General features: G+C 38.6%; 1 protein-coding gene across 1 annotated transcript in view; it reads left to right on the top strand.

Moving 5' to 3' along the window:
• The window catches only part of PDE4B (phosphodiesterase 4B), a 674,506-nt gene extending 649,185 nt beyond the window's left edge, over positions 1–25,321 (top strand). Inside the window, exons 7-15 of the mRNA XM_007959243.2 lie at positions 7,392–7,485; positions 13,967–14,145; positions 15,381–15,479; positions 15,618–15,782; positions 17,854–17,953; positions 20,005–20,159; positions 20,275–20,397; positions 21,108–21,290; positions 24,956–25,321. Coding sequence (XP_007957434.1) covers positions 7,392–7,485; positions 13,967–14,145; positions 15,381–15,479; positions 15,618–15,782; positions 17,854–17,953; positions 20,005–20,159; positions 20,275–20,397; positions 21,108–21,290; positions 24,956–25,321 — 1,464 coding nt within the window. The remainder of the gene's footprint in view (positions 1–7,391; positions 7,486–13,966; positions 14,146–15,380; positions 15,480–15,617; positions 15,783–17,853; positions 17,954–20,004; positions 20,160–20,274; positions 20,398–21,107; positions 21,291–24,955) is intronic.
• The last annotated feature ends 2,151 nt before the right edge of the window (positions 25,322–27,472 follow it).

Genomic DNA, 27,472 nt, shown 5'->3' on the forward strand with positions numbered 1-27,472 from the left:
GTGTATATAACATTATATAAATATATTTCATGTAATGTAATATATATTTTTAAAAACTGCGTAACACACATAACAGTCATTGGACATAGACATTATAGTGTCTTTTTGTGTCACTACAGCAACTTTCAGAGTTAGAGGACTGTTGGATCATGAGAAATTTCTCTAAATATTCTTATGGGAATTACTTTGGAAATAAGTAATTTGAAAAGGAAAGGTCAAGTTTTTACTGTCCCAATAATGAGTGCCATGTCTCTTCTTGAGAAGCTTTCTGAAATTCTAAGAAAATGGCCAGCAGCAAAAGAGGTATATAGATAAGAAGAAATGCATAAAAATTTTAGGACTGTTAGAAACTAAGTTTCAAGTTGTAGACAAGTTAGCTGTATTCATACTGTTATCAGTCCTCTCTGTAAAGACCCTAATGGTTTACATCTACTTTGCCTTACAATATATCACTTATTCTTTAACTGGCAAATGGGGTTTATTCTATTTCTGCTTCACCATAAATGCTAATATTTTATTACAGAATTTTGGTAGAGACATTCTTGCTTGTTTTTCATTACACACTTGTTCATTTGGGTGACTGCATCACTGGGTAGTTCAGAAGAGAATTATTCAATTTCCATATGTTTAGGAGAACATCTTTCTGATTTGGTACATGGAATGAGCTGTATTCTCTGGTGTTTTCAGGAGTTTTGCTCCAAAGACTCCAGATGTTCTACTTCAGATGATGGGCTCCAAATTATAGTATAGCAAAACTTGTTTGCAAGGATATCTCATCCTTGAACTATAGTCTCTAGTTAAGTAAATATTAAAGAACAATAACATGTCATTCCTTCTATTACCCAACTTATTTCCATCTCACTTACCTCTCTAATAAGAAAAAAAAAGTCCTTAAAGAAATTGAACATCAAGCTTTAAACAGATCATAGTGCTTATTGGAAAAGACAGAAAGAAGGGAAAAATGTGTGTTGTCAAATCTCAAATGGTAAGAATTGTAGAAATTGTGAGTTTGACAAAGGGTTTTAGAGAAAGTATACTATATCTCAGTTATTTTTTTAAGGCATGTTTTGCAAATAATGTGGGTTCTTAGGCATTATAGTCCTTTACTTCTTTGAGTTTTAGTTTCTTCCCTTCTAAAATTAGGGGTATGGAAGAAACAAATTTTTCAAGTTAGGGGAACCTTGGAGATAAGCCATTTTATAACAAAAAGAACTGAGCCCCACAGCTAAAGAAACCAAGCCCCGTGGAACTGAAGCATTTTACCCAAGATTACACATCTGGTTAGCACCAGAGCTAAGACGGAGACAAACTCTCTTTACTTCTATTTCTCACTAAACTGTGCCATCACAGTTCCCTTTACCACTTCCTTTTACCCCTACGAGCAGTCCAAGATTTCAGGAGGAATTTTCTGAGCCTTCACTTTCCTGATACTTCGGGAATTCTTATTAAGTTATGACTAACAAAGTGCAAAATATGAGTCAAAATTTAGTCCCTAACAAAGTCATTGTGACTTTAATGACTTCGACAGAGTTTCATACTGCAAAAACAGGAAGATCCCACACAATAAGGCGCCTGTCTCACAGCTGGGCTCATGCGTAGACAGCCACCCACAGGGGTAGTTGCTGGGGCTGTCTTCCTCTCCTTGGCACCTTTTGTCATCCGCATAGTTTTGTCTTACTGATTTCAACAAGAAGTTGTCAATGGCAGGAAAGTGTTTGCTTCATCTATTCACTGATAGGCTGAGGAATATTTTTGATCATTTAAGATAAATCATAAGTGATTTCCAGGAATTAAGTGATATTATGGTTTTGGGTTATTTTAATCTTAGAAACATAAAATTACCAGATTTTAGAGGTAGGAAGAATCTCTGAGATCATCCGAGTCTATCCTCTGATAAGTTTAGCTAAGAACTCATTACCAATACAGTTACTTGGTCAGCCTTGTGGGTCTTTGCACAAAATCCAAACTAGTCCTCTGATGAGAAATACTGAAAAGTAATGAAGTGTTCCATCACTTCAGAAGAAATTGGTTCTAAAGAAAATAATCTCTGTGTGTAGCTTGGAAACTAAGGGAAAATTGAAGCTGCAAAAGCAATGTGTTCATATTACATGTGGTTGAAGTTCAGCTTTTGCTAGTTATCGTGTGTTTTTAAAATAACTATATATTAAAGTAAACTTATGCTAAAGAAATCACAGATGATTTCATAGAAATGATATATTCTAGGAAAACAGTACTGAATCAATGTATAAGGAATGATAGCTTTTTTCCCTTTCCAAAAACACTGTGGATTTCTAGCAATGTGAGTAAACCTAGTGCGGAGCATAAACTTCAAGAGACATCAGAGGAATATGCCTTACTAAAGGTTCAGTCACAACTTTTCCTTGTCTGTATTGGAAAGGGGCTTTGGCCATTTCCTCTGGGGACATTATTTCTGGACAGATTCTAACAGGGTTTGCTTGTGAAGCCAAATTCTTAACAGAAAAATAGGATCTATGTACATTAGGCAGCAGAGACTATCATTGAAATAGTGTGTTCTTGTTTGGAGAATTTTCTACTGCATTTGATAAAGTAAATAATGATTATTCCCTTTCAGTCTTGTAACCCCTTGGGGCATAATTTTACTCAGGAACTATATTACTTCCCACTCCGAACTAAATACCTAACTTGTTAAGTAGGTCGGGTAACTCCAACAGTCTTAGAATATAAAACTCTGGAGGGATGATAAATATTTCACTTCCTTTGTTGGTGACTTGTTCTTATGGACTTGATCTTAGGCCTTTCTAATCTGGTTCGTTTTCTTAGTAGTGCTGAAGGTGTTTTGTTTTCTGGAAATTATCGGTTGCTGGTAAATAATGAGCTCAGGCAGTAGGTGGGAGCCACAAAATGTATCATAGAACCATGAAAGGTTAGAGCTGAGAGACTGAGATCCTAAAATCATGCACCAGTCTTGTTTTACATATGAGCGGTCAAATGACTTTTAAGACATTTGGTGAGAGCTGAGCACGAGCTTCAAGATGCTTCTACTACATCATGGCTGCCTCCTGGCTCAAGAGAAACAACTTCCAGATGGGAGTCAGATGCCAAACCCAACTACTTTGTGCTCCCAAACTGTCTCCTCAGCCTTAACTTCAAAAATAATTTGTATCCATTCAATTTCTTAATGTGCCTCACATACAGGCCAGCACTCATTGCACTCTACATCATTAGAATGTATATGATAGTCCCTGTCTACTCCTTGAAGGCCGTCTCTGCCTTCCTTAGTTTGTACAGAGCCCAACGCAAGTTAGCCCTTCATAAATCCTTTTTTGATGAGAGAGCAGTGACTGCCTTAGTCAATGTGGTCAGGCCCTCCCTTACAGAGAAGGAAAAGCAACAGTTGTGGCTAAGCACTATTTAAAGGACTGGATTGGTTTCTGACACTGAGTGACCTCCATTTACATATGTCATGATGCTGTGTGTTTTATGGGTGCCTTAAGATGGCTGTTTTTTGGTGGCACGGCAATGACCTTAGCTAAAGGTTCATAGACAAACTTGTTTAGGCAAGAGAAGGAGGGAGGTGGTATTCATCTGTTAACTATGTACAAGAGTACACTGATCCCTTAGCAAACTGTGCAGGAGGGGTGAGGAGTTTGGTTTATTCTCAGCCTCGTGGCCAAGAGCCACCTGCCTACTCCTTCATCGGGACTAATTAATAATGTAACCCATCAGCGTCCTCCAGTAGGAAGAGGAAAGAAAATAGGAATAAGTCTTTCATCTCCTAGCATTTTGTGATTCAGTTTCCACCTGCTCCTGTTTTCTGAGCTGAGGAATATGTATATGGCTAATAAAGAACTGGTCCCATCCTCTCCAGACTGTTAACTACTGTGGTTAACCATCATGCCCTAATATAGCTATTTCTACTAGAATGTAAGCTGATTAAAAAACATGAGAACTTTTTTGTTAATTTGTTTGATTTTTTTTTGTTTCTGTTTTTCACTGCTACACCCTCAAAGTACGGTCTGGCACATTTTAGGTATTCAATAAATGTGGTAGTTATGTTTGTGTGTCACCTTTGCTGGGCTTGATTAAGTGGCTGGGCAGCTGGTAGTAGTTATTTCCCATGAAAAGACTGGCAATCAACTCCATGGTGGGATCTACCACAAACAGCTGAGTAGCTGCCTTTGGGTATGTGGTCTGCTTCCTGTATTTAAGGAGAAGCCATGGGAATGGTCTCTAGTCTATGGCATGCTTGGACCCTGCATGTAGCTGTGTCGTTGCTCAGCAGCCTGTTATGCTCTGCTGACCTTAGGACTTACAATGGACTTAAGTTAATGGCCTGCCCAGTGGTTTGGTAATATCGGGACTGAGTATGCCTTTTTACTTGTCAACCTTGGGCTTCTCAGCCTCAGCAGCCAGCAGTTGTCTGAGTGAAGAAACGCCTCTAGTTCCAGTGGGTCAGGAGCAGGAGGCAGAGCTGGACCCCAAGTTCAGGGGCTTTCACCCAGCCCTTAGAGCCTGGCAATTTGAACTTGGACTTAAAGCCCCTAAACTGTAAGAGAATAAACTCCTGTTTGTTAAGGCCATCCCATTTATAGTATATATTCTTGTCAGAGTGGCACTAGGTAACCAGAACAATAAATATTTGTCAAATGCAAGTACATGATAACTGGCATTATTGAACCAGTACAAACCTAATTAACTCCAAATGATTCCTAAGTACTTCAAAGAGACCATCACCACCACCCACCCCCCCAAAAAAAACTCACTGCCATCAAAGAGACCAGAATAACCAAAATGAGGATAATTGTTTGAATGTTTCATTTGGCTAAGCCTAGTGCCCAGACCTAATTATGAAGGAAATCATCTGTCTCTAAACTTTTTACCAGATATTTTTTATAATGGTCTGAGTAAAGTTTGCTACATTGCCAAAATTCAGCTGATCGATCAGAACACAAAAATGTGTCTTTTCCAGCTTCCAATCTTCAGTGTAACTGCCTGTCTTTGGAGGACAGAAAATAAGAGGCCAATGTGATTGAGCACTTACATCTTAAAAAATAAGTGGGTTGGAATGAACATGGAGTTTAAAGTTGCACAGACATTCAATAAGTAAAACACACTCACTGAGTTAATTGATTCAGTGATCCCTGGTTACTGTTACTAACAGTGTGTGTCATGGAAAACACACACATACACAAGTAGAGCAGGGTAATCCAGAAAGAAGGTGACTGTGCCTCTTCAAGGACAATGTGTAGTGCAGTGAGGTAGTGGACAGCAATCCTAACTTGAACTGGCTTCACCTTAAAAGGCCAGGTCTCCTGGACACGAGCAGTGTGGCATGGCTGGGGCTTGGATTCTGGAAGTGTAGCCTTTGTCAGTGCAAGATGCTCATTGGAAAGAGGAAAGCCTCACAGAAAAGAGCCAATTGTGTAGGGGGGGGCTGTTGCCATGGTGCCTTGCTATTCCTTTAACATGCTGTACTTGAACTCTGTGAGTCCAGGGGTAGGATAATGGAGGCAGTAAGAAGGAAGGGAGTGGAATAGGAATGGACAGGGAAGGAGTCCCACTTCAGCAGGGCTCTAGTCAGTCTTTCCTTTTGTCTGTGCTCCAATGCTGAGAAGGAAAGGGAAAGAGAAAGAAAAACCCGAAAGGGATGAATTTCTCAACATGCCCTAGACTGTTAAAATAAAATAAAAATTAATTTCTAAGTATTTCTAACATGAATTAGAGGAGGCAACATGGAAATACACACACACACACACATGCATAGTAATTCACAACCCCAAATCATTCATTCATTCAGCAAACATACCTTCTATTTCCTAATACGCCCTAAAGCTCAAATATGTTTAACACATTTGCCAAATGCAATCTAATGTGCATATTAATGATCTGATGAAGCACAGACAACTGCATTCTACACATGAAGGTACTTTTAAATTGAAAGAAAATTAGTTCTATTCCTATTAGTTTCATTGTAAAGAAGGGTAGAGGTATCGGCACACTGTTGGTTTGCAAACCACCTCCCAAATAAGCTAATTAAAAAAAAAAAATTTCTAGTATACTGAAAGCCTAATCTGAAAACATTCACAGATCTGACCATTTTCAATTTCTTTCTTTCTTTTTCAATCATCAGAAAGGAAAAGAGTCCAATGCACGACACTTTGAAATAATTAGAGTGGCTGAGCTTTGTGTGGCGGCTACATCTGGGAAGTATTTGTCTCAGCAGTGGAGAGAGGGTTAAGGAACACCTAGTTGAAAGGAGGGAGGATACCTACTTCAGATTTACTTAAATATTCATGGGGCTTCCTCCATTTTAATCTTCTCCTTTTTAAAAGATGGCTGTGTTTCCCGGTCTGGCAAGCCCTCAGAGTTCAACTGAGCAAGACTAATATAAAGTGGAAACCCCTTCGGCCACTGGGACTATTCATAATTTATAAGTGCTTCAGATCAGCCAGCTGAATACATTTGGACAGATTCTTGCAGAGCCTTCGTGCAATCCCTGATTTCATTACTCTCTTCTTCCAGGAAATAAGCAGGGAGCTAGGCTTCTTGCAAGAAGGGAATCCGAAGATGGGCTTTGTTTGGATTAGGAAATGCCATAAGTTTTGGAGGCTTTGTTTTTTATAAGTTTTGATGATTTTGCCACTGGATCTGCGGGGGTTTTGTAGTCTTTTCAAGAGTGCTCTCCCTGAACTGTGAATTCTTTCAAAGGGATTTGTGGATTGTGGCAACCATAGCGTTCCAAAATGCCTGAGGCAAATTATTTGTTATCTGTATCTTGGGGTTACATCAAGGTGGGTTAATTTGATTCTATTATGTGTCTTTGGTAGAATATGAAACATTTACATCTGTCTGTTTTCTGTGGAGCGAACTCATCTGTAATGATTTAATTTGTGTTGTCACTTAGCTCACTGAGGCGGCTTATTGTGAAATAAGGGCATGTTATATTACACTGTATTTAAATACTGTGCTGTATTATATCTATTAATCCTGCTCTCCTTACTCAACTCTGTTTTCCCTTAAAGTTTTCACATATAATCTTGTACTGGGTAAACTCAAATTATATTTTAGAGCTAATTTCTCATAAATGTATTTTAAAATGTAATGATATGTTCAAGTGAAATGATCTCAACCTATATTGAAATTCCTTTTCTCTAGTTGCGTCTCAAAAAGATATCAAATGTTAATTCTAATGAATTGTAAGAAAACCTCTTTTTCCTAAGGTGACATTGGAATCATTTTGAATTAAAATGGTGTTATCTTTGGTAGAGGCAGTGTCACTCATCTAATGATGTCTGTTCATCCAATTTCTCACACTTTAGACAGTAAAGTTGGAAACATTTACTGTTACATTTACTATAATATGCTATTTTTAAGATGGTTAATGCATTTTTTTTGTTTTTCATACACAGTTTAAAAGAATGCTGAACCGGGAGCTGACACACCTGTCAGAGATGAGCCGATCAGGGAACCAGGTGTCTGAATACATTTCAAACACTTTCTTAGGTAAGATATTAACTGGGAAACTTGTCCCATAACTGAGATTTTTTTAATATTATTTTCTGCAATCCACAAGGGTAATTCTGAGATGGAGTTAAGTCACATAAAAACAAATCCATTTAACATAAGAATAAGGGCAACCTTTAAAGGCAAAAAATATGTAAGCAAGAAGGTGATTTTAAAAAAAAAAAAAAAGGATGAAAAACACCCATCGAAGACAAGTTATTGCATTTATATGGACCTCAAGACACCAGTTATCTGTCTACCTACTTCCATCTCTGCCAATACCTCTGATGATTGGAGGAGGGTCCTGCAGTAAGCCAAAGAGTAAGGAAGTAGAGAAGTGGCTCCTCTTTTTAATTTAATTTTTTAAATGCATCCAGTAACTGGGCTTTGACCAAAAGGTTACCTCTTAGGTGGTCTATAAGGGATATAGTTGGGTAACAACTCTATAGTGATTGGGTCCATGAGAATAAGCTTTGGAACTAATTTGACTATTGCTTTGCTAAGTTATTTCTTAAAAATAAGTGGGAGGAGAGGTGGAGGGAATAGAAGCTTCCTTGTCTCTGAAAGACTTTGTCTTCTGCAAGCAGCATTGTTATCTTCCTGATCTGATCCTTTATCTATTATTCTCAGTTGCCACATTGCTAGCATTTAACAGGTGACCTGACAAGAAATGGTTTGCATGAATGATCCTCAACTACTGTCATGAATCCTGTTTGATTACTATGGATTTCTGATCTCATGCTTAAAGGCAACTCTATTTGTGTCCTCAACCTATTTGGGCTATATTTTTATTTAATAAGGCCCACAGAATCTGCAAATTTGTATGTTAAAGTTAATGGATAGCACTTAGATTCTGAATCTGTTGACTTTCACTTACTGTTAAACTGTATTTGATTAAAGAACCCCACTTTCCAGGGAAATGACCCATTCACAGCTGAACATGACACCTTCCTTCTTTTCTGGCATGGCCACATGTCATTAAATCAATGAACATTTCCTTACCTTGATGAGTATCATTTGTCTTGATGCTCTATGGAAACACATACCTCTTCTGATTTTATTTTTTTTAAATCAATCCTGTTTCTCTAATGCCAAAGCAATTCCTGCTATCAGCAGATCAATCAGCTGCCTCTTTGCACAGCACAGTACAAAGCTCATTGCATTACTCTGCTGTCGATTGGCATCCACACAATTAACAAGTGCCTTTCCAACTGCTTCTAGTATGTGGGTGTCTGCAGCACCTGGTTTTCTCCAGCTGCAGTTGAGACAACCTTGTATCAGAGAACAAAGGAGAATTTTTCATACAGCTTAGCTCCAATAAGTGGCTAGCATCTACCTGACAGAAAACATTACATACTGATTCTTTTCTTCTCCCTTCTTCTCCTCTTTATCCCTTTGAGACAGGCATCTTCTACTAACCATTGCAGATATACTCTGTTCTGTACAACATCCAATTATTTTTCATAACATAGAGGCTGTTTCAGGTATGCTTTGTATGTTAATGGCTGTGTGAGAGAAGGATAAAGTCAATAAGTTCAATAATTTTGTTTTTGTTTTCATAAATACTGCATTTTAAAATGTCAGAACTTGTCTTTCTTTTCAAAAGAGACTCTCACTACCAGAGAGAGGTCCCTGAGCCTTCAATTATCCAAGCTGGACCTAGGCAGGCCTCTTCATTTGTAATGTCTTTCACCATCCATTTGCCAAAGACAATAAGAATATCTTGGTATATTAATTAATCTTTCTTAAAAACTCATAATAGGCTCTCAAGCAAGAAAACTGATAATAAAGATCAGCTCTTAGTCTCAACACCCTTTGTATCTCAAGAACAAGCAAATGCCAACTATTTCTTAAATATTACATTTCTTATTTGGTCACATCTCTTGAGAAAAACAAAGTGTTTGGTTTATTATTATTCAAAACAAAAAATAAATTATCAAGGACAAGCTGTTAAAGAAGGTTGTTAGAATCTCAGTCCCTACAGACTGTTAGCCTTCAGAGGGTGCTGTGTGTACGTGTGTGTAGATTTGAGCAAACAGATTAGAGAGGCAGAGTAGAATTTTAAATGTCCTTGGGAGAATATAATGAGAAAGAAAAATCATATAAACAAAGTGCATCAGTTGCCTCATCTATAAAGTAGAAGCATTGGAATTAATGACATCCCAGATCCCTCCCGACTCTAACATTCTATGGCTCTGATATGGATGGACTGTTTAGCAATTTTGCTAACACATATCTGGCAACCTGATTCTCCATGATGGATGCTAGGCTTGTAATTTGGCACTTCTAAAAACAAACAAACCAATGGAAGGACATGTTTCCAAACTACAAATGCAAGTCCTGTCTTGGGAGCAATGATGAATGTTCCTGAAGGACCATGATGCCTTCTTCATAGACTGTCAGGTCTACAAGGAAACTTACTGACCCCATACTCCAATTTCTCCATTTTGCTGAAGAGAAAACTGAGACCCAGAGCGGTGAAATAAATTAACCAGAGTCACTCAGTTAATATATTTCTGAGCTAGGACTTCAGTCTTTGAAGTGCAAGACTTGATTACCCCATTGGTCCTTGAACTATCAAAGAAGGCTGTTAGGAACTCAGTTGTTGTTGTTATGTGCTGTTGAGTCAGACCCGACTCATAGCAACCCCTCCTTGGGTTTCTGAGGCTGTATCACGACTCATAGCAACCCCTCCTTGGGTTTCTGAGGCTGTATCACTACGGAAGTAGATTGCCCAACCTACCTTGCAAGGAGTGGCTGGTGGGTTTGAACTGCCAGCCTTTTGGTTAGCAGTCAAGTGCCTTAGGCAGTATGCCACCAGAACTCCCTAGGAACTCAGGGAACATATAAAAGAAAAGCACATTTTAAGGACATTTAAGTACTCTGTGAATTATTTTGGAGAAAAGTCTTTAAGAATTAGGAGTATGGGACCTAAATAACAAAATATATTTATTAACAGTTTCCAATAATATAAAGAGTTCTTGTCAGAGCATTACAACCGTCTTAGCACAAAATGAAAAGATCTTACGGACTTAAACTAAACCAGTAACAGTCATGGCATGTCAAAATGTGTCATGCAGGAAGGAGGGAAATCACTCGCTCCAAGGATATATAAAACTTGTGTTGTTCTCATTTAAAAGGATGATGTCCAAATGGACAGGCAGGATAACAGGCAAGAGGCCATTCATTGAACCAGGGACTTACCCATACTGCAGTATGATAATGGCTGCAGAGAGCTGGTGCAAGAGGAGAAAGAAATATCTAACTTAAGAGTAAGTGAGGCAGCATGTAGGGAGAGGGAGATTAGATAAAACACGATTTTTAGATGTCATATGACCATTTAGTTAATACATATATTTTAACATTTTATTGTGGTCTAGGTGAAAGTTTACAGAGCAAATTATCCTCCCATTCAACAATTTATACACACTTTGTTTTGTAACATTAGCTGCAATCTCTTCAATGTAACAGCACTCTTCCCACTTCCTCTCTGAGTTTCCTATTTCCATGTGCCCTTCTTTCCTGTCTTCTGAACTTTGTTCTTGGGCAAATGCTGCCCTTTTGGTCTCAAATGCTTGATTTTTCTGAGGAGAACATTCCTCATCAGTATTGATCACTTTGATAGGCCTGTCGTTTGGCTTAAAAGTGATCTCTGGGTGTGGAACCAGTTCCAGGTTGGCAGGGTATCTAAGGGCCATACTCTTAGGGGGTTAGTTAATATTTTTACATAAAGAAAAGAATATTCTTTCAGACCTCCCACTTACTCTCTGAAAGCTAGAACTTAGAATTTTCAAGAAGCAAAGAAAGATCCTAATCTCTTTGTATCTTTACATGCTAAGATCCAGCAAGAAAAACACCCAAATTATGTCATTCACAAAGTTTGGACCTGAGCATGTCCTGTACCTTATTTTTAGTTTGTTCATTCTATACTGGACATTTATCCCCGTATTCTGTCCATTCTGTGAATTTGCATTAAGTACTTCTTGTGATTCCTTTAGTCTGTGTTTCAAGTTATTTCCCCACTGTGCTGGCTAAGCATTCAGCAGAATAGGGAAACCTATCAGTTGTTCCACTGCCTGCATAGGGGAACACCCATTAATGTCAAATTGGTACTCTCTGTGAATAATGGCTGTCTTCTTTATTGAAATGTTCCAGACACAGCTATGGTTCAGCTCCATTACTTGCTGTTGCGGAGAATCTTTAATTAAACAAAGGGGAAGAGCTGCTAGTCTCACTCATGATGGTTCTATCTACACGGGCCCAGGAGAATCTAACAGCTTCTTTAATGAGATATGAAGAATGGTGGTGTGTGTGGGGGGGGGAAGCAGGGGCTACTGTGACCTTTCATTTTAGCAAAATGTAGTAATTATTAGGAACAAAGTAACAGAGAAAAAAGCAATTTCAAAAATAATATAATACATGGTTTTGTAAGGCAGGAAAGAGATTTTTAACAGGAACCTCAAGACCTAGGTTCTGTGCTATTAAATCACTGTGTCTGGAACAAAGTAATTGCAAAATAAATATCTGTTGAATAGATTGCCCTTTGAGTTTGGGCAAGTTGCTGACTTCATCTGAAAAATGAAGAGTGTGGGATTACGACTGGTTCCCAAACCTGGCCTATCATCAGAGTTACTCGGGAAGCTTTTAAAAAACACTGATTCAGTAGGGATGGGTGGGGCTCATGAATCTGTATTTTTCAAAAGTTCCCTGGGTGCTTCTGATGCTGAAGTAAGTTGGAAACCACTAACCTAATTGAGATGGCCACTGAAATTCCTCCCTAAACTAAAGTCATAGGCTTATGAGCCTAGGAGCCTAGAAACAATACAAGGATGCTAGTGATAGGGAGTTCCCTAGCTCCAGCCTGCAGCCAGGAGGTAAGGTATGCATGAAGGCTGCTACTGTCTCAGTGTACTTGCTTTGCTTTGATGCTGTGCCCACAGGGACCTGTGAGCAGGCAAAGGTCTCTGGGGAGAACATGTGACTATACTATCATCTGCAAGAGTCTGAAAGCAAATAGTCTAGATCCCAGCATGCCATCTGGAGACATGTCATTTTCAAATGGAGAAGTTGCCTTTGTACTAATTTCCACTGTGATCAAAATTCATTGCCAGTGAGTCGATTCCAACTCAAAACAACCACATAGGATGGAGTAGAAATGCCCCGTAGGATTTCCAAGGCTATAAATCCTTACAGAAGCAGACTGCCACATCTTTCTCCTGCAGAGTGACTGGTGGGTTTGAACCGCCATCCTTTCAGTTAGCGTTTAACTAATGCGCCACCAGGCCTGAGAAGAGACAAATGTAGGTACTTTTGAAAGCTGCATTAACTCTTTCAGCCATAGGACATCATTTAGTTCAATTAAGTGACTCTTAAACAATTTACTAAATTACTGTGTCAGTGCACTCACGGGCATCCCTCTGACCTGAGTTAATGTACGTTTTCAGAAATGCTCAGGATACTTCCCCTGTGAAGTGAATTCAAATATTTGATTGCTGATCTTTTTAACCACATACTATAGAGGAAAGAGCTTCTTGGAGCAAGAAGCATGTTGTCACTAATCTCAGTTCTGCTGTTACCATGTTGTAGCACAATTTTTAAAAGTCAAATGATATGATTTTAAATATTTAATCATCATATATAACTTAATAAATGATGCCTATTACAAATTAGAAGAAGCTCTGGTGGCACAGTGCCTGAGGCATTTGACTGCTAACCAGAAGATGGGTGCTTCAAACCCACCAGCCACTCAGTGGAAGGAAGATGGGGTGATCTACTTCTGTAAAGATTTACCACCTTGGAAACCCAAAGGGAGATTTGACTTGATGGCATGGGTTTGTTTTTTTTGTTTTGTTTTGTTTTTAAATTACAAATTAGAGGTATTGCTATTACTATTTATTAGTAGAATTAATAGAGACAAGATCTGAAATCATCGTCCTCTTCAAAACATCAATTTGTAATAAATCAAGGCTTTAAAGAATTGTTTGAAGATTATGAACCACTTGTGATATGCATACTGCTCATCTAAACTGAAGCCATCTAATATCATTTGGATTTTTTAAATTAAAAAATAAACGTATAACAAATTGAGTAGATTACAACACCTGTTTTTAAGTTGGTCTCCACTGCATGAACCTTTTTGATTGTATAGATTTATGTCATTCACTTTAATAAAACTCTACAAATAGCGATATTTCACAATGAAAATGTACAAGTGTAATTCCAAATCAGACTGAAAACAGAAGACTTGGGCTTGAGTCCTACCTCTACCACTTCTTGGACAAGTTACTTAGTTTTTGTGGGTTTGCTTAACATTGAATCATCATAGTTTTCCCACCTACCTCATAGGATTGTGAGATAATGCTATAACAATCCCTTGTAAGATACAACATGCATTACAGATGGTTGGAAATTGTTTTAAATATTGCAGTGTATTCTCACTTGCAAACATGCGTTGAAATATGTATCCCCTTGTCTGTTGCAGATAAGCAGAATGATGTGGAGATTCCATCACCAACCCAGAAAGATAGGGAGAAAAAGAAAAAGCAGCAGCTCATGACACAGATAAGCGGAGTGAAAAAACTGATGCATAGCTCAAGTTTAAATAATACGAGCATCTCACGCTTTGGAGTCAACACAGAAAATGAAGATCATCTGGCCAAGGTGTGTATGAGCTGGGTGTGTATGCATGTAGCTCTTTGCTGTGCAGCTAAGAGATGCTCAGAAATCACCTAGTAGAAAATTGTAAGGATTGCTTTTGCTTTATTACTAATTTTTTATGATAAGGAAGTTGATGTAGCCTATTTGTCCATTGCTGAAGCTGCTACCAAAGGACCATTTTTTTGTCCTGATTTGGATGTTCTTCACTAATGGACAGTTACTCATGAATGGAGAATCCTGCTGAAGGAACACTGAGAGGGTCCAAAGGGAGGTCAGGAGGCAGGACGGCCTCAACCTTGAGGAGATTTAAGGGACTGAATGTCAAGGGTCAGTGGGAAATTCTGGAGTAACTGGAGGGGCTGGTGAAGAAATGATGAAAAGATGATAGGATTGACTCTTGAGCTCCAATCCCAATAGTGAAGGATGGCATAGAAAGGATTTATACATCCTCTAAGGAGCTGTGCAAGACAATTAAAGTCTTTTCATCCTTGTGAGATTATGAAATGAGCTTAATATGAGCAAATGAACATCCACTGAAGGCTTCTGAAAGTTCTCATTGGAGTAAGTAAAGCTGACTAAACACTAACCCAAACCTCTGCACTGAGCCTGGAATGTTTATTCCAGGCATTAGTTAAGAATAGAAGAGATTGCTTGTTGAGTTAAATAATCTGGAAATAATCTCACCACACAGGACTTGATAATGTGTCTTCTAGTTCTTTCAATGGTCCAGGAGCCCTAAGATAAAATGCATGGCATTCATCAGGACCTTTTGCATTTAAAGATTTTCTCCTACATAAGATTGGCTTATGCATATTCTGGCAGCTGAACCTCTCTAGCCTGATTTTCAGTGATAATAAGCAAAGACCAGAGGAGTTTCCCAGATTGTTATAAATAGATCAATGAGCAGCAAAGGGAGAGGCAGAAAAATGGGGATAAAGTGATTTCTACCCACTTGCAGCTACCTTTAAAAACAATGTTGGTTGAAGACTGGCATGTGGCAAATATAGGCAGCAACTAAATCTTTAAACAGACACACAGTTTCCTATATGTGACAAAACATACAGAAACTGGCAGCTAGCACGAGGAAGGCACCCACCATCCTGGCCATTCCATTTCCAGATTTTCATGCAACTAGGGAACCCTAGAGACTTAGGCTATCATTGTCCAAAAAAATAAATAGAATGAAGAGTGCTAACAAAATTGTCCTTATCCCTAAATTCCTCTAACTTTGATTACAGGAGCTGGAGGACCTGAACAAATGGGGCCTTAACATCTTCAATGTGGCTGGATATTCACACAACAGGCCCCTAACATGCATCATGTATGCCATATTCCAGGTGAATAAACAGAATCAAAAGTTGGTCATCCAAATGGATGGTTCTTTATGTTTTTTTTTATCCCAGTTTATTTCTGATTTGACTGTACTCCCTTTTCAAACATCCACTTATTATGTTCTAATCCATTTTACTGCATAGGAAAGAGACCTCCTAAAGACATTCAAAATCTCATCTGACACATTTGTAACCTACATGATGACTTTAGAAGACCATTACCATTCTGACGTGGCGTACCATAACAGCCTCCATGCTGCTGATGTAGCTCAATCAACCCATGTTCTTCTTTCAACACCAGCATTAGATGTGAGTAGTTATGATCTGGTTCCACACCTGCTCATTTTCTTTAAGCAGTGCCATGTAATATGCAATATATTTGCAAAAACAATGTAGTTAGATGACTGTACATATTGGGACTGGTATGAATGTTCTTTATTATATATACCAAAAACCCACTGCTGACAAGTTGGTTCCAACTTATAACAACTCTGTAAGACAGAATAGAACTGCCCCATGGAGTTTTTAAAGCTGTAAATCTTGGACTGCCACATAATTCTTCCACGGAGCAGCTGATGAGTCAAACTGACAACTTTTCAGTTAGCAGCTGAGCACTTTAACCCTGGGCCACCAAGCGCTCCTTATTATGTATAGCATCCATCAATAGGATTATTTTCAAAAATGGATGGTAATTCTACTTTTGTGCTTTCTAACATCAGGGCAAGCTCCTCTTTATATCTCTTGCAAAGTGAAAACTATTTCATTATCAAGTAATTAGTATAACCTCTAGGGCAGGGACAATAGTTCATTTGTCATGACATCTCTAGTATCAACTAAGTGTCTAGTTTGGTGTCTTATAGATATAACTTCAGTATGCATGCACTGATCTGAAATCCCAACACTATACCAAGCACTGTGAGGGAGGTCAAAGAGATAGAAAGTTTTCTAAATTGTTGTGTTAGGAGTAAGCACCTGTAGGCTTATTCTCTTAAGGATTCCTAAAACTCATTCTATGGGCTTGAAAAAGAAAAAAGTAACTGAAAATTTAGAACAGAGGAATTAAGAGTGCTGAAGCAAAGAGGCATATGAAGCAAAGAGGGGCAGTGTTCCATCTTGCTAGACAAGATCTGAGATAGTGACTATGACAGATTAATGCATTTCATATACCAGTACAAGCAGCAGTGTGCCCAGCAGGCCGTGATCTTCCTTGACAAATGAGGCAGATGGTGAGCAGGTATTTCCAAATGCACTGACTCACTGCAGGGAGGGACTGCCAAAACCTATCCAGCCCCACACTTGCAGGCTCAGTTTGGAAGATGAGGAAAGATTAGACTGACCACAAATCCATTGCTTGAGTTCCATATTTTAGGAAAAGAAATCCAAGACTTGAGGAAGTGAGATTGAGCTAAGAATGTTTTATTCCCCAAAAGGAAGGGAGGAAATAATACTATGCTTATGCTCTGTATAAGTATCTCATAGTGGGCCAACTCTGTTCATCCACTCTACACAGCTGTTGGTGGAAATCTATTGAATGGCCAACAGTTCTCTATGAGTGGCACAGAAGTTTAGAGAAGGGAGAGCTCAATAAGTCCTTGAATAATTAGATTGATTTTCTTGGGAGAGGTGGAAACTGTGAGTTAGCACTTGAAGGATCAGTAAATTTAAGTAATCACAGAGGATGAGGAAAGACATTTTTTTTTTAAGCCTGGGAAATAACAATGATATGCACCTAAATAAATACTAGGTTTAAATCACTGGGTGTGGGTGAGGGCAGAGAAGCCTTCAGAAGGTAACAAGAAGGAGTTAAAAGGTGGGATTGGGTATCACTCTTGGGAATGTTCTCAAATCTTGCCTATAGTAAGCATTCAAAGAATATTGATTGAATGGATAAATGAATATATGAAAACTTCTGACCACACTATAAATTTAGCTTTGGGAAATAATTTATTGCTACTCTTATGAATCTGTAATTTGGACTTTGTTCTCCAAGTTACTCATCTTAAAAATATGAAGGTTGTTATATCCCAGAGCAGGGCCAGTTTGCTTCTTTGACTTGTGTAAGCATGATATTGTCATAGCACTTATCCAAGAAACAAACATTAGGTATTTACATAACCCATAGGCATCGTGCTAATGCCTTCCCAAGCCTTGTCCTAAAGGCTTGGTTTGGGAATGAGCTTTGACCATCATCCATTTCACTTTAGAGACTTTAAGATGATGATGGACAGAATTTTACTTAAATTAACTTAAATTAACATATTCAGACATCATGTAAATCAACAAAACCTCTCCCAACAAGAATTAAATGGGATACTTTAAACAAAACAAACTGGGTCAGTAAATGGGATATGAAGTTAAATGGACTCATTTTGCTCCCCAGGCCGTCTTCACAGATTTGGAAATCCTGGCTGCCATTTTTGCAGCTGCTATCCATGATGTTGATCATCCCGGTGTCTCCAATCAGTTTCTCATCAACACAAGTGAGTTCATCATTCGAGATAATTGTATGAGTCACTGCTTTTGTTTCCTCTTAATGTTTTCATTATGGATAATGATAAGAATAATAATGATGTAATCCTTCCATTCCACACAAAGTGGTCAAAGCTTTCCTGGATACTTTGTCCAATCTGGCAACATAAGTTTTGAGCTGCAGGGAGAACTTGGGGAGTTTGGAAAATAAAATATGTGAGGAAAGAATAACAGATGTAAAATTATACAGGAAGGACAAAAAGACTTGGGGTTAATATGATAATGGTTTTCAGTAATATGCAGGGCTCATACACAGAGTATTGGTGACCCATTAATATCTTTTTCTGCTGAGGAAGCAGACCCAGATGTTGGATCTGAGAATGGGAACCTTCTAACAGAACTAAGATTCAAAAACAACTCTGGAATGGGTTTCCAATATTCAAGAGGAAGGGTCATTAAAAATCCTACACAACTCTCTTCCAACTGAGCAGTTTTTATTATGTATTGTTTTGTAGTGAGGAAGGTGACATCAGAGACATTCAGGATTGGTCCAGCCTTAGGATCCTAGACTGTACTCAAAGCTTTTGTCATGCTCAAAATGTCTGGTTTCTCTGCTAATGAAAATCCATTAATTCTGTCAGTTGGTGCACTATCTCTGAGTGATGAAAATCTAAATACTATTTGAAAATATTTGTTATTCCCTTGTGGTCATGATTAACATCAAGTGCTGATGGTTTTTTTAGAAATGTTGTTTGAGCTACTTCATGTTGTGAAAGAGTACTTGTGCTAGATTTCAGTAATCTGCATTTTGGGTGCTTTTTCTTTTTTAAACTTTGTTCTTCTATTGAAAGAACATAAACTTTGGGAGGTTGGGCAATCCTACTTCCGTAGTGATACCGCCTCGGAAACCCAAGGAGGGGTCACTATGAGTCGGGGCCGACTCGACAGCACAGAACAACAACAACAAACTTTGGGCAACTACTTTTCTGTGTGTATTTTATCAGCGTTGGTATCAGTGTGCTGCCATGAATCAATTCATGTACAGACCAGTTTCCATCACATAGAAAAATGGCCTGTCTGCTCCAGCACCTACAGCACTACAACGTAGAAAGCTGGTTTGCAGAGTTGTGTCCTTGATTACAGGGTGAATAGGGCAAGAGCACTCAGTGACTTTATATAGACCACCACCCTTTCTGAAGCTGGAACTGAAAGCGCATGGTTAGAGATATGGTATATTAGTATCAATGTCTACTCTTAGTAACATATTACCATCACTTTTGCCTACTATTCTTGATTAAGAGAAAATGTGGCTTCATGAGTTTGATGTCCATATTCTCAAGTACAGACCAAGGCTCTGTCTAACAAAAGATGTCTGCGATGTTTTGTGTGAAAAAAGTTGAAAGGTATAGTTTAGGTATCCAGTATTTATAACTTCTGGTATACAGAGACAGAAAGCAGAAAATGTGGCATTAGGATAACTCCATGAATTATAACTATTTAGTTACCATACTTCTAGGAAGCTCTGAAAAAGTACATTATTTGAATAAAACAAAATTTAACATCAACACCGTTATCTTCTTTGAAAATCCCAAAATTCCAATTTCCAGAAGTTGGGGAACATATAAAAAATGAACATAGTTTGCAAATATTAATAAATTTCATAAATTTTAAAGGCATTTTAATTTTGTTCTTTTCCAAATCACAAAGCGTAGAAAGACATAACCGAAATTACAGCCTAAGATAAAAATAGGAGTTACCTGCTGGGGAATGCCCTTACCTAATGTCAAATTCTCTATCTGAAAGCAAGAAGGAGATAAAAGGATTTTAAGATATAATGAATTCTAATAAAAGAGAAAGCACTAATACCTACTAGAAGCATTTTTTTGCTTGGAAACTGAGTACTTCCCTTTGTAGAGGGAGACTTTCTTTAAGGGAAAATGGCATGTGGGTCATTGTTCTTGCAATTATTTGGAGGGGATGAGATCTGATTTCACACTGAGGTGATGCCAATGCTTGAATCTTATCCCTTTTTATTAAGCCATCATATTTTCTTGTTCATTAGATTCAGAGCTTGCTTTGATGTATAACGATGAATCTGTCTTGGAAAACCATCATCTTGCTGTGGGTTTTAAACTGCTACAAGAAGAACACTGTGACATCTTCCAGAATCTCACCAAGAAGCAGCGTCAGACACTTAGAAAAATGGTTATTGACATGGTAAGATCTCAGCCTTTCTTTGTTCCTCACTTACTTTTGCCTTCGTGGGAGGAGAAACTCCATTCTGTCTGATAGACTGAGTTTATTAAGAGCTTTCATTTTCTTTTTACCCAAGGTGTTAGCAACTGATATGTCTAAGCATATGAGCCTGTTGGCAGACCTGAAGACAATGGTAGAAACAAAGAAAGTGACAAGTTCTGGTGTTCTTCTCCTGGATAACTATACTGATCGTATACAGGTATTTGATGCAAGCCTTTGATTTTACACAAAGCCAAGCCAAACCAAACCAAACAACAATTAAAGAAGAAAATGAACAAGTTATTTTACATAGTTGCATACCTAGGTTAGAACTACAGCTTTGGGCTTATTTTGAAACTAAACAAAGGATAAAGGACATTCACATTTATTCTGTAATTTGTGAGGAAAAACATAACCCTATTCATTGACTTACTTGGTTCTAAAAATAGATGGCAAAAACTATTTGTACAGGGCATACGTGACTATTGGTCACATACGCTCATGTTTGGATATAAATCCTGTTGACTTGAAGTTTGGTAGGTCTGTTTTGGTTATACAAATTGCCATCAGCTGGTCTCTTTTCTCCACAAGTGCAAAATATGCAGGCATCCACTTTGAGTAATTCTTTGCATTCTTTCGGAACTGAAAGAAAGAAACAATGGTAGCATCTGACTTCTAAAGTCCCTTTTAGTTTTCAAATTCAGTGACTGTCTAAGAAGACACATGTTTACCTCTTTGGGACTGTAATGGTAAATGACAAACCCCGGCCAGCACCATTCTCATGATGCTTTTTCAGTGTATGCACCATAATTGTATTGCAACTATGGTGTTCTCAGGTTTGGTACCAAGTGTACTAGTACAAGAGGGATGAAATGTTCTGGTAGTATTTATAACTAATTTTATGGAATTTTTGAAACTTGGTAATTTCAGGTCCTTCGCAACATGGTACATTGTGCAGACCTGAGCAACCCCACCAAGTCCTTGGAATTGTATCGGCAATGGACAGACCGCATCATGGAAGAATTTTTCCAGCAAGGAGACAAAGAACGGGAGAGGGGAATGGAGATTAGCCCAATGTGTGATAAGCACACAGCTTCTGTGGAAAAATCCCAGGTATCTAATATGAGGTTTTCAAAGTTTTTGTGAGCTATGTATGCTATTTGCAGAACTGGAGGTTTCTATACCAAAAAAACAAAACAAACTGACTGCCATCGAGTCCATTTGACTCATAGTGACCCCTCCTTGGGTTTCCAAGGTGGTATCTCTACAGAAATAGATCATCCAATCTTCTTTCTGAGGAGTGGATGGTGGGTTTGAACTACCAGCCTTCTGATTAGTAGTCAAATGCCTTAGGCACTATGCCACCAGATTTTTAACAGACTACATGCATATGTGTGTGTGTGTGTAAAATCAAAAAAACAAACCCACTGCCATCGACTCATTTCTGACTCATAAAGGCCCCCATTGGGTTTCCAAGGCTGTAAATCTTTATTGAAGTAGATCGCCTCATCTTCCTCCTATCATGGAGCAGCTGTTGGGTTTGAACCACTGACCTTCTGGTTAGCAGCCAAATGCTTTATACACTGAACCACCAGAACTCATATATATATATATATATATATATATATATATATGGTCTTAAATATGTTTTCATATATATCTATTAAATATTAAATATACTTTCATATATATTTATTTATTTATTTATTTATTTATAGTTGTTATGTGCTGTCGAGTCGGACCCAACTCATAGCGACCCCTCCGTGGATTGCAGTATCATTATGGAAGTAGATTGCCCAACCTTCCTTCTGAGGAGTGGCTGCTGGATTTGAACCACCAGCCTTCTGGTTAGCAGTCAAGTGCCTTAGGCACTATGCTACCAGAGCTCCCATATAGATATATATGAAATTCATCTACATATATGAAATTACAAGGAAGCAGCTACCCATTTAGTTCCATTAGACTCATAACTCATTTTTCCATTACACTCAATTTCACAGGGTGGGAATAAAGCAGTCATTAATTAGAAACCCATCAAAATTTGGGTTGTATATATCCGCTAACAGGTTAGCTAGTTGTCTATGACCTTAGAAATCCAATTGATTCATCTGAATGCTGCTATCTCCTCCATCCCATCTCTCTCTATTTTTTTTCCAAGTCTATCTTTGTACAGCAATTCCGCTCCTCACCTTTATTTCTTACAGCCTTTGTTTGCCATCCCCACATCAGGAAGCACACTATCACTACCACAAGAGATAGTGAATCATATCCCCACACATATCTTCCACCTCATTGTGCCCACCCTGATTGGCATCCCTTTCCATGGCTGCTTGTACAGCTTTGAAAACATGTTGGTGTTTTCTGGTTCATTTGGCAACGGGTATGTCCAAATCTCAAAGCCTCCTTAATCTGAGAGTTGGGGACAATACTTTAGAGGCAGAAGGTGCAGAAATGCCCCAGGTGCCAACAGCTGCAGAGTTTGTAGCACTAGGAGGCATCAGTAGCTTTACAATCAGGGTTAGCTGAATTGTCTTTTTTTATTAGGACAGCAAATGCTCTGAGCAAGATGACTATGATTGAGAATGGATGTATAGGCTGTCCAAGGTCTTTATCACAAAAATATCTGGAATATCTTTTGTTAGTTCTTATCCTTTTCCCCACCAGCTGAAAATCCCAAATTTAAGCATCAATTTATAGTTCCTTTACAATTATTACTTTGTTGCTTATTAGAGAAACCCAACTAAATCAGGTTAAAACCTGTAAAAGTGCTCTAAAATCTAATAAGGTGTAGAAATACATAGTAACATTAGGTTAATTGGAGTTAATTCAAATACCTCAAAGCTATTATTAGAACAAGACATAAATAAATAATGATAATGCTTTTTTTAATAACAATGATTTTTAAAAAATATTTATATAATTAATATCCATGTTATTTTCCTCACATTTCTCATATAGCATTTGGCCCTCATAACAACCTTATGAGATAGATAAAGCAGGTAATCCCTCTTTGTGACAGGTAAAGAAGCAGCTCTCTTGATCTCACTCACCTATACCTTAGTGACCCACCTGCCCCCACCTAGTGGTCATCACTTTCCATCAGGTAGACAGGTAGACAGGTTTCCCTGTTGCCATGACATTGCCATCCACTCTAGTGTTTCCTGCAGAAGGGCCCTGTTGAACAGTGTCTGACTAGCCTACCTATTGAGTCCATGAGAGGTGGTTTTAGAATTTGTAGACTCTTATCCTGTGACTCGGAAATAAGCAACTAGAGGCCACGTTTCAAAAAAATGCCAAGTGTTTCTCAGCAGAAGCAAAACAAACGAAGAAAGGAAATGACCACATTGTGTTCAGGTCATTTGATTTTCTCCATTGACTGGAGTTTGTTATTCCAGGTCTCTAGAAAACACCTTAAAAATAGTCTCCAACATCCATTAAACACACATAAAGAAGTAGAAAGGAAGAAAAGGGTGTGGGTGGAAGAGGACTACAGGAATCATCCACCGGCGAGCTGTTGTAACCAGTGCAGATCAGAGATGTCCGGGCTTTGGTGTGAATTCTGTTAAGAATTCTGTTTGTTAAGGCCAGAGAAGCACCAGGGAGAAGTTATGGGTATATTTAGTCCCACATGGCCAAAGTTCATTTGTTTAATATAATACAATGTATTGAATATATTAATGTATTAAATAACTGGCTAAATACCAGAATGACAATAAAGGAAAGTTTCTGGTAATGTGGAAAGGTAGCTATGCAATGTTCTCTGGGAGCAAACAAGTTGTCCTTGATCACCTCCCCCTAATACCCTGCCCAGCATCTCTCCAGTTCCCCAGACCATGACAGGGGAATTCCGTCCCCTCATTCAACTAGCTCCTATTCTTTCTCTCTACCTTCCCCCACCCCCAGTGTTTCCTGTTTGTCCGACATTGTAGAGGTCAGCATGAGGCCACATAGCTAGTTCATGCAGGATGCATAGCCCCTGTTTAAATCACAACAGAGCCATAAGCCTCGAATTTATTCACAGGAACAGCAGCAAAAGAAACTGCTTAATTGTTTTCATTTTCCCTTCTTTCTCTTGAATGGGAAAGACTGTTGCACCATGGACTCAAAACAATTGCAGAGATGTCCACAGAGGGCATTTTGTTTGTTTAGGGGCTTGAAGTATTTTCCAGGGTTTTGCCAAACCTGACTACAAGCCAAAAGCATCGCATAGAACTTGAGAAATTCTAGAGTAGTCCAGGGCTGACTGCCCTTCATTCACTTTGTAAGGGCAGCATATTTAAAAGTTATCAGGGAAAGAATGTTGAGTCAGAACATGCTAGACCTGGGGCTTCCTTCTTCAAAGGATGACTCACAGAATCCAAGTAGTGACAAAGCCATTCCCAGCTAGAGTTACATCCAGAATCCTTATCTGGCACGCATGAAAGGAAAAGCAGTCTGTTGTAGTAAGAAAAATCCAGGCTGTGGAGTCGTATTTGATTCCAGCTCCACTATTTACTAGGCATGTAAACTTGAATGAGACATTAGGAAACTAAGACTTGCTAAGTTTCCTTCTTTGTAAATGGTAGATAATGATACTTATTTTATAGGATTAAGAGAGCTAATGCATGAATTCCATCCACTGCAGGGTCTACCATAGAGTAAATGCTGAAATAATGGAATCCATTACTATCGATCTCTCCTGTGTTGCTATTGCTCTTTCTTTGCATGAAACCAGGACAGGTACTTTGGTTATCGAGGGCCTATCACAGTAACAGATGTGTAACCTTATTTTTCTCCAGGTTGGTTTCATTGACTACATTGTCCATCCGCTGTGGGAGACATGGGCAGACCTGGTACAGCCTGATGCCCAGGACATTCTGGATACATTAGAAGATAACAGGAACTGGTATCAGAGCATGATACCCCAGAGTCCCTCCCCACCACTGGATGAGCAGAACAGAGACTGCCAGGGTCTGATGGAGAAGTTTCAGTTTGAACTGACCCTTGAAGAAGAAGATTCAGAAGGACATGAAAAGGAGGGAGAGGGCCACAACTATTTCAGTAGCACAAAGACACTTTGTGTGATTGATTCAGAAAATAGGGATTCGCTGGATGACACAGACGTGGAGATTGCGACAGAAGACAAGTCTCCGATTGACACATAATTTCCCTCTCTGTGTGGAGATGGACATTCCACCCTTAACAAGCATGCCAGCTGTATGGTAAGGCCAGCCCACCATGGGGCCCAAGGCCTGCACCGGACAAGGGCCACCTGGCCTTTCCAGTTACTTGAGTTTGGAGCCAGAGTGAAAGAGCATGAAGCAAATAGCAGCTCAGGAAATTCCACGGTTGCCTTGCCTTGCTTGCAAGCTCTGTGGAGAGCTGAAGCTTTGTGTGGTACTGGACGCTAGTGCGGGTCGAGACTAAATGGCTTGAAAATAGAAGACACGGAACTGAGAGATTTTTCTGCACTAAGTTTTGGGAATCTGTCCCTCTAGTGACTGAATTTACCCTTAATTTCATTTAGAAATCTGCTCACTGTCCCTTTGTCTGCCAACCTGTGTGCCTTTTTTTGTAAAACATTTTCATGTCTTTAAAATGCCTGTTGAACACTTAGGGTTTAGTATCAACTTCTACACAGAGTAAGCATTTCGAAGTTGACATAAGCTCCTTTGATTCTTTTCTGGGGTGGGGGGGAAGAAGCAAAGAAAATGGTCTTCCTTCTTTCTTGGGCAGTAAGTATCTTTCACTTTACTGCAGTTACTTTTACAAATAGAAAGGATACACTTCTAACCATATTCTACTTCCTTCCCCTGTTGTCCAGTCCAACTCCATGGTTGCCCTTAAGACCTTATCTCTATTTGCCTGCTTTGAAGAGTATTTTTTTTCTTCTCTGGAATTATGCATTCTTTCTGTAAACAGAATAAAGTTGAACAAACTAGGGGATAGGGAGGGGTAGTTGTGTTGTTCGTAATAACTGTATAAAACTCAGCTTAATTAGGCAGTGTGTGCCATCTTGTGCCCTCAGCCCCCTTTGCCTCTGGGCATTGCACGCTCCCCTGTCCTGTTGTCTCACACCTCTCTTCACCCACACAACCAATTATGCTCTTTTCAATTTAATGCTACCGTCTTGTCTTTCTCATGCACTGCCTCTGCTCTAACTCCTCCATTCCTGTTTATAACAATGTATTTATTACTTAATGTATATAATGTAATGTTTTCTAAGTTATTAATTTATATATCCTAACATTGCCTGCCAATGGTGGTGTTACATTTGTGTAAAAAAAACAAAAACAAAAAAACTCTGCATAAGAGTTGCGATTTTTTCTTGTAACATTTTGTATTGTGTATGATATAACCTGCACATCACTTAAAGAGAGATATACCAGCCCCTTGCCAGTGAGGACATTGGTGAGATTTTATTCAGAGGGTCTGCCCTTTTGTCTGTCTGAACTGCAAATACTGTGTAACCCCCGTGGGTTTGGTATTAGAAACAGGATTCTCACAACATTAAATACTAAATGGTTTATACTGAGCTTTTACTTTTGTATAGTTTGATAGGGATGGGGGAAATGGAATGTGATTTTTACCCATGTTCTATCCAAATCTGTGTACACATGAACTGGGTTATAACAGGGTTTTACTGTAATTGTGGCTTTAGTTCAGAAAGCAGCACTACATTTACTCAAAGAGGATCCCTTGGAGTATTCACAAACTACTGACTTGGAAGAAAAAGCCTCCTGCCTGCCATTAAGCAGGAATGTCATGTTCCCATTTAATTACAAAAGAAAAAAATAAAGCAATGTGAATTTTTTAAATAAAATGTGAACTGATGTAGTAAATTATGCAAATGTGAAGCTTCTTCTGATAACACTTGTTAGGCCTCATACTGATGTCAGTCTGTTTGTAAAATATGTTTCATGCTTTCAGTTCAGCATTGTGACTCAATAGTTAAAGAAAATGGCGCAAATGTGCATGACCAATGGGTTTGTATGTCTGTCGAACACTGCATTGTTTGAGGTGGACATTTTATTGTCTCTACAATTTTCTCACAATGTATGTTATAGTACTATTATATATTGTGCTCCAATGCATTCTTAAGAGACTTTTATAGGAGGTGAATAAACAAAAGCATGATTAGATTAGACTGTAGGCCCCATTATTTCTTTAGTTCGGCCGCAGTAAAAGTAGATTTTTTTTTTCTTTTCTCTTTTCATACCCTAAAAAGAAAGCCAACCACTTTGCCAGGCCAGTATCACAACTGAAGTTTCAGAATCTCTGTCCAAAAAGTCCCCTAGCTTGAAACATTGTGTTTT

The sequence above is a fragment of the Orycteropus afer genome, unplaced genomic scaffold (assembly GCF_000298275.1).
Source record: "Orycteropus afer afer isolate SDZICR_OR568_19922 unplaced genomic scaffold, OryAfe1.0 scaffold00016, whole genome shotgun sequence".
In the NCBI taxonomy this organism is placed as follows: Eukaryota; Metazoa; Chordata; class Mammalia; order Tubulidentata; family Orycteropodidae; genus Orycteropus; species Orycteropus afer.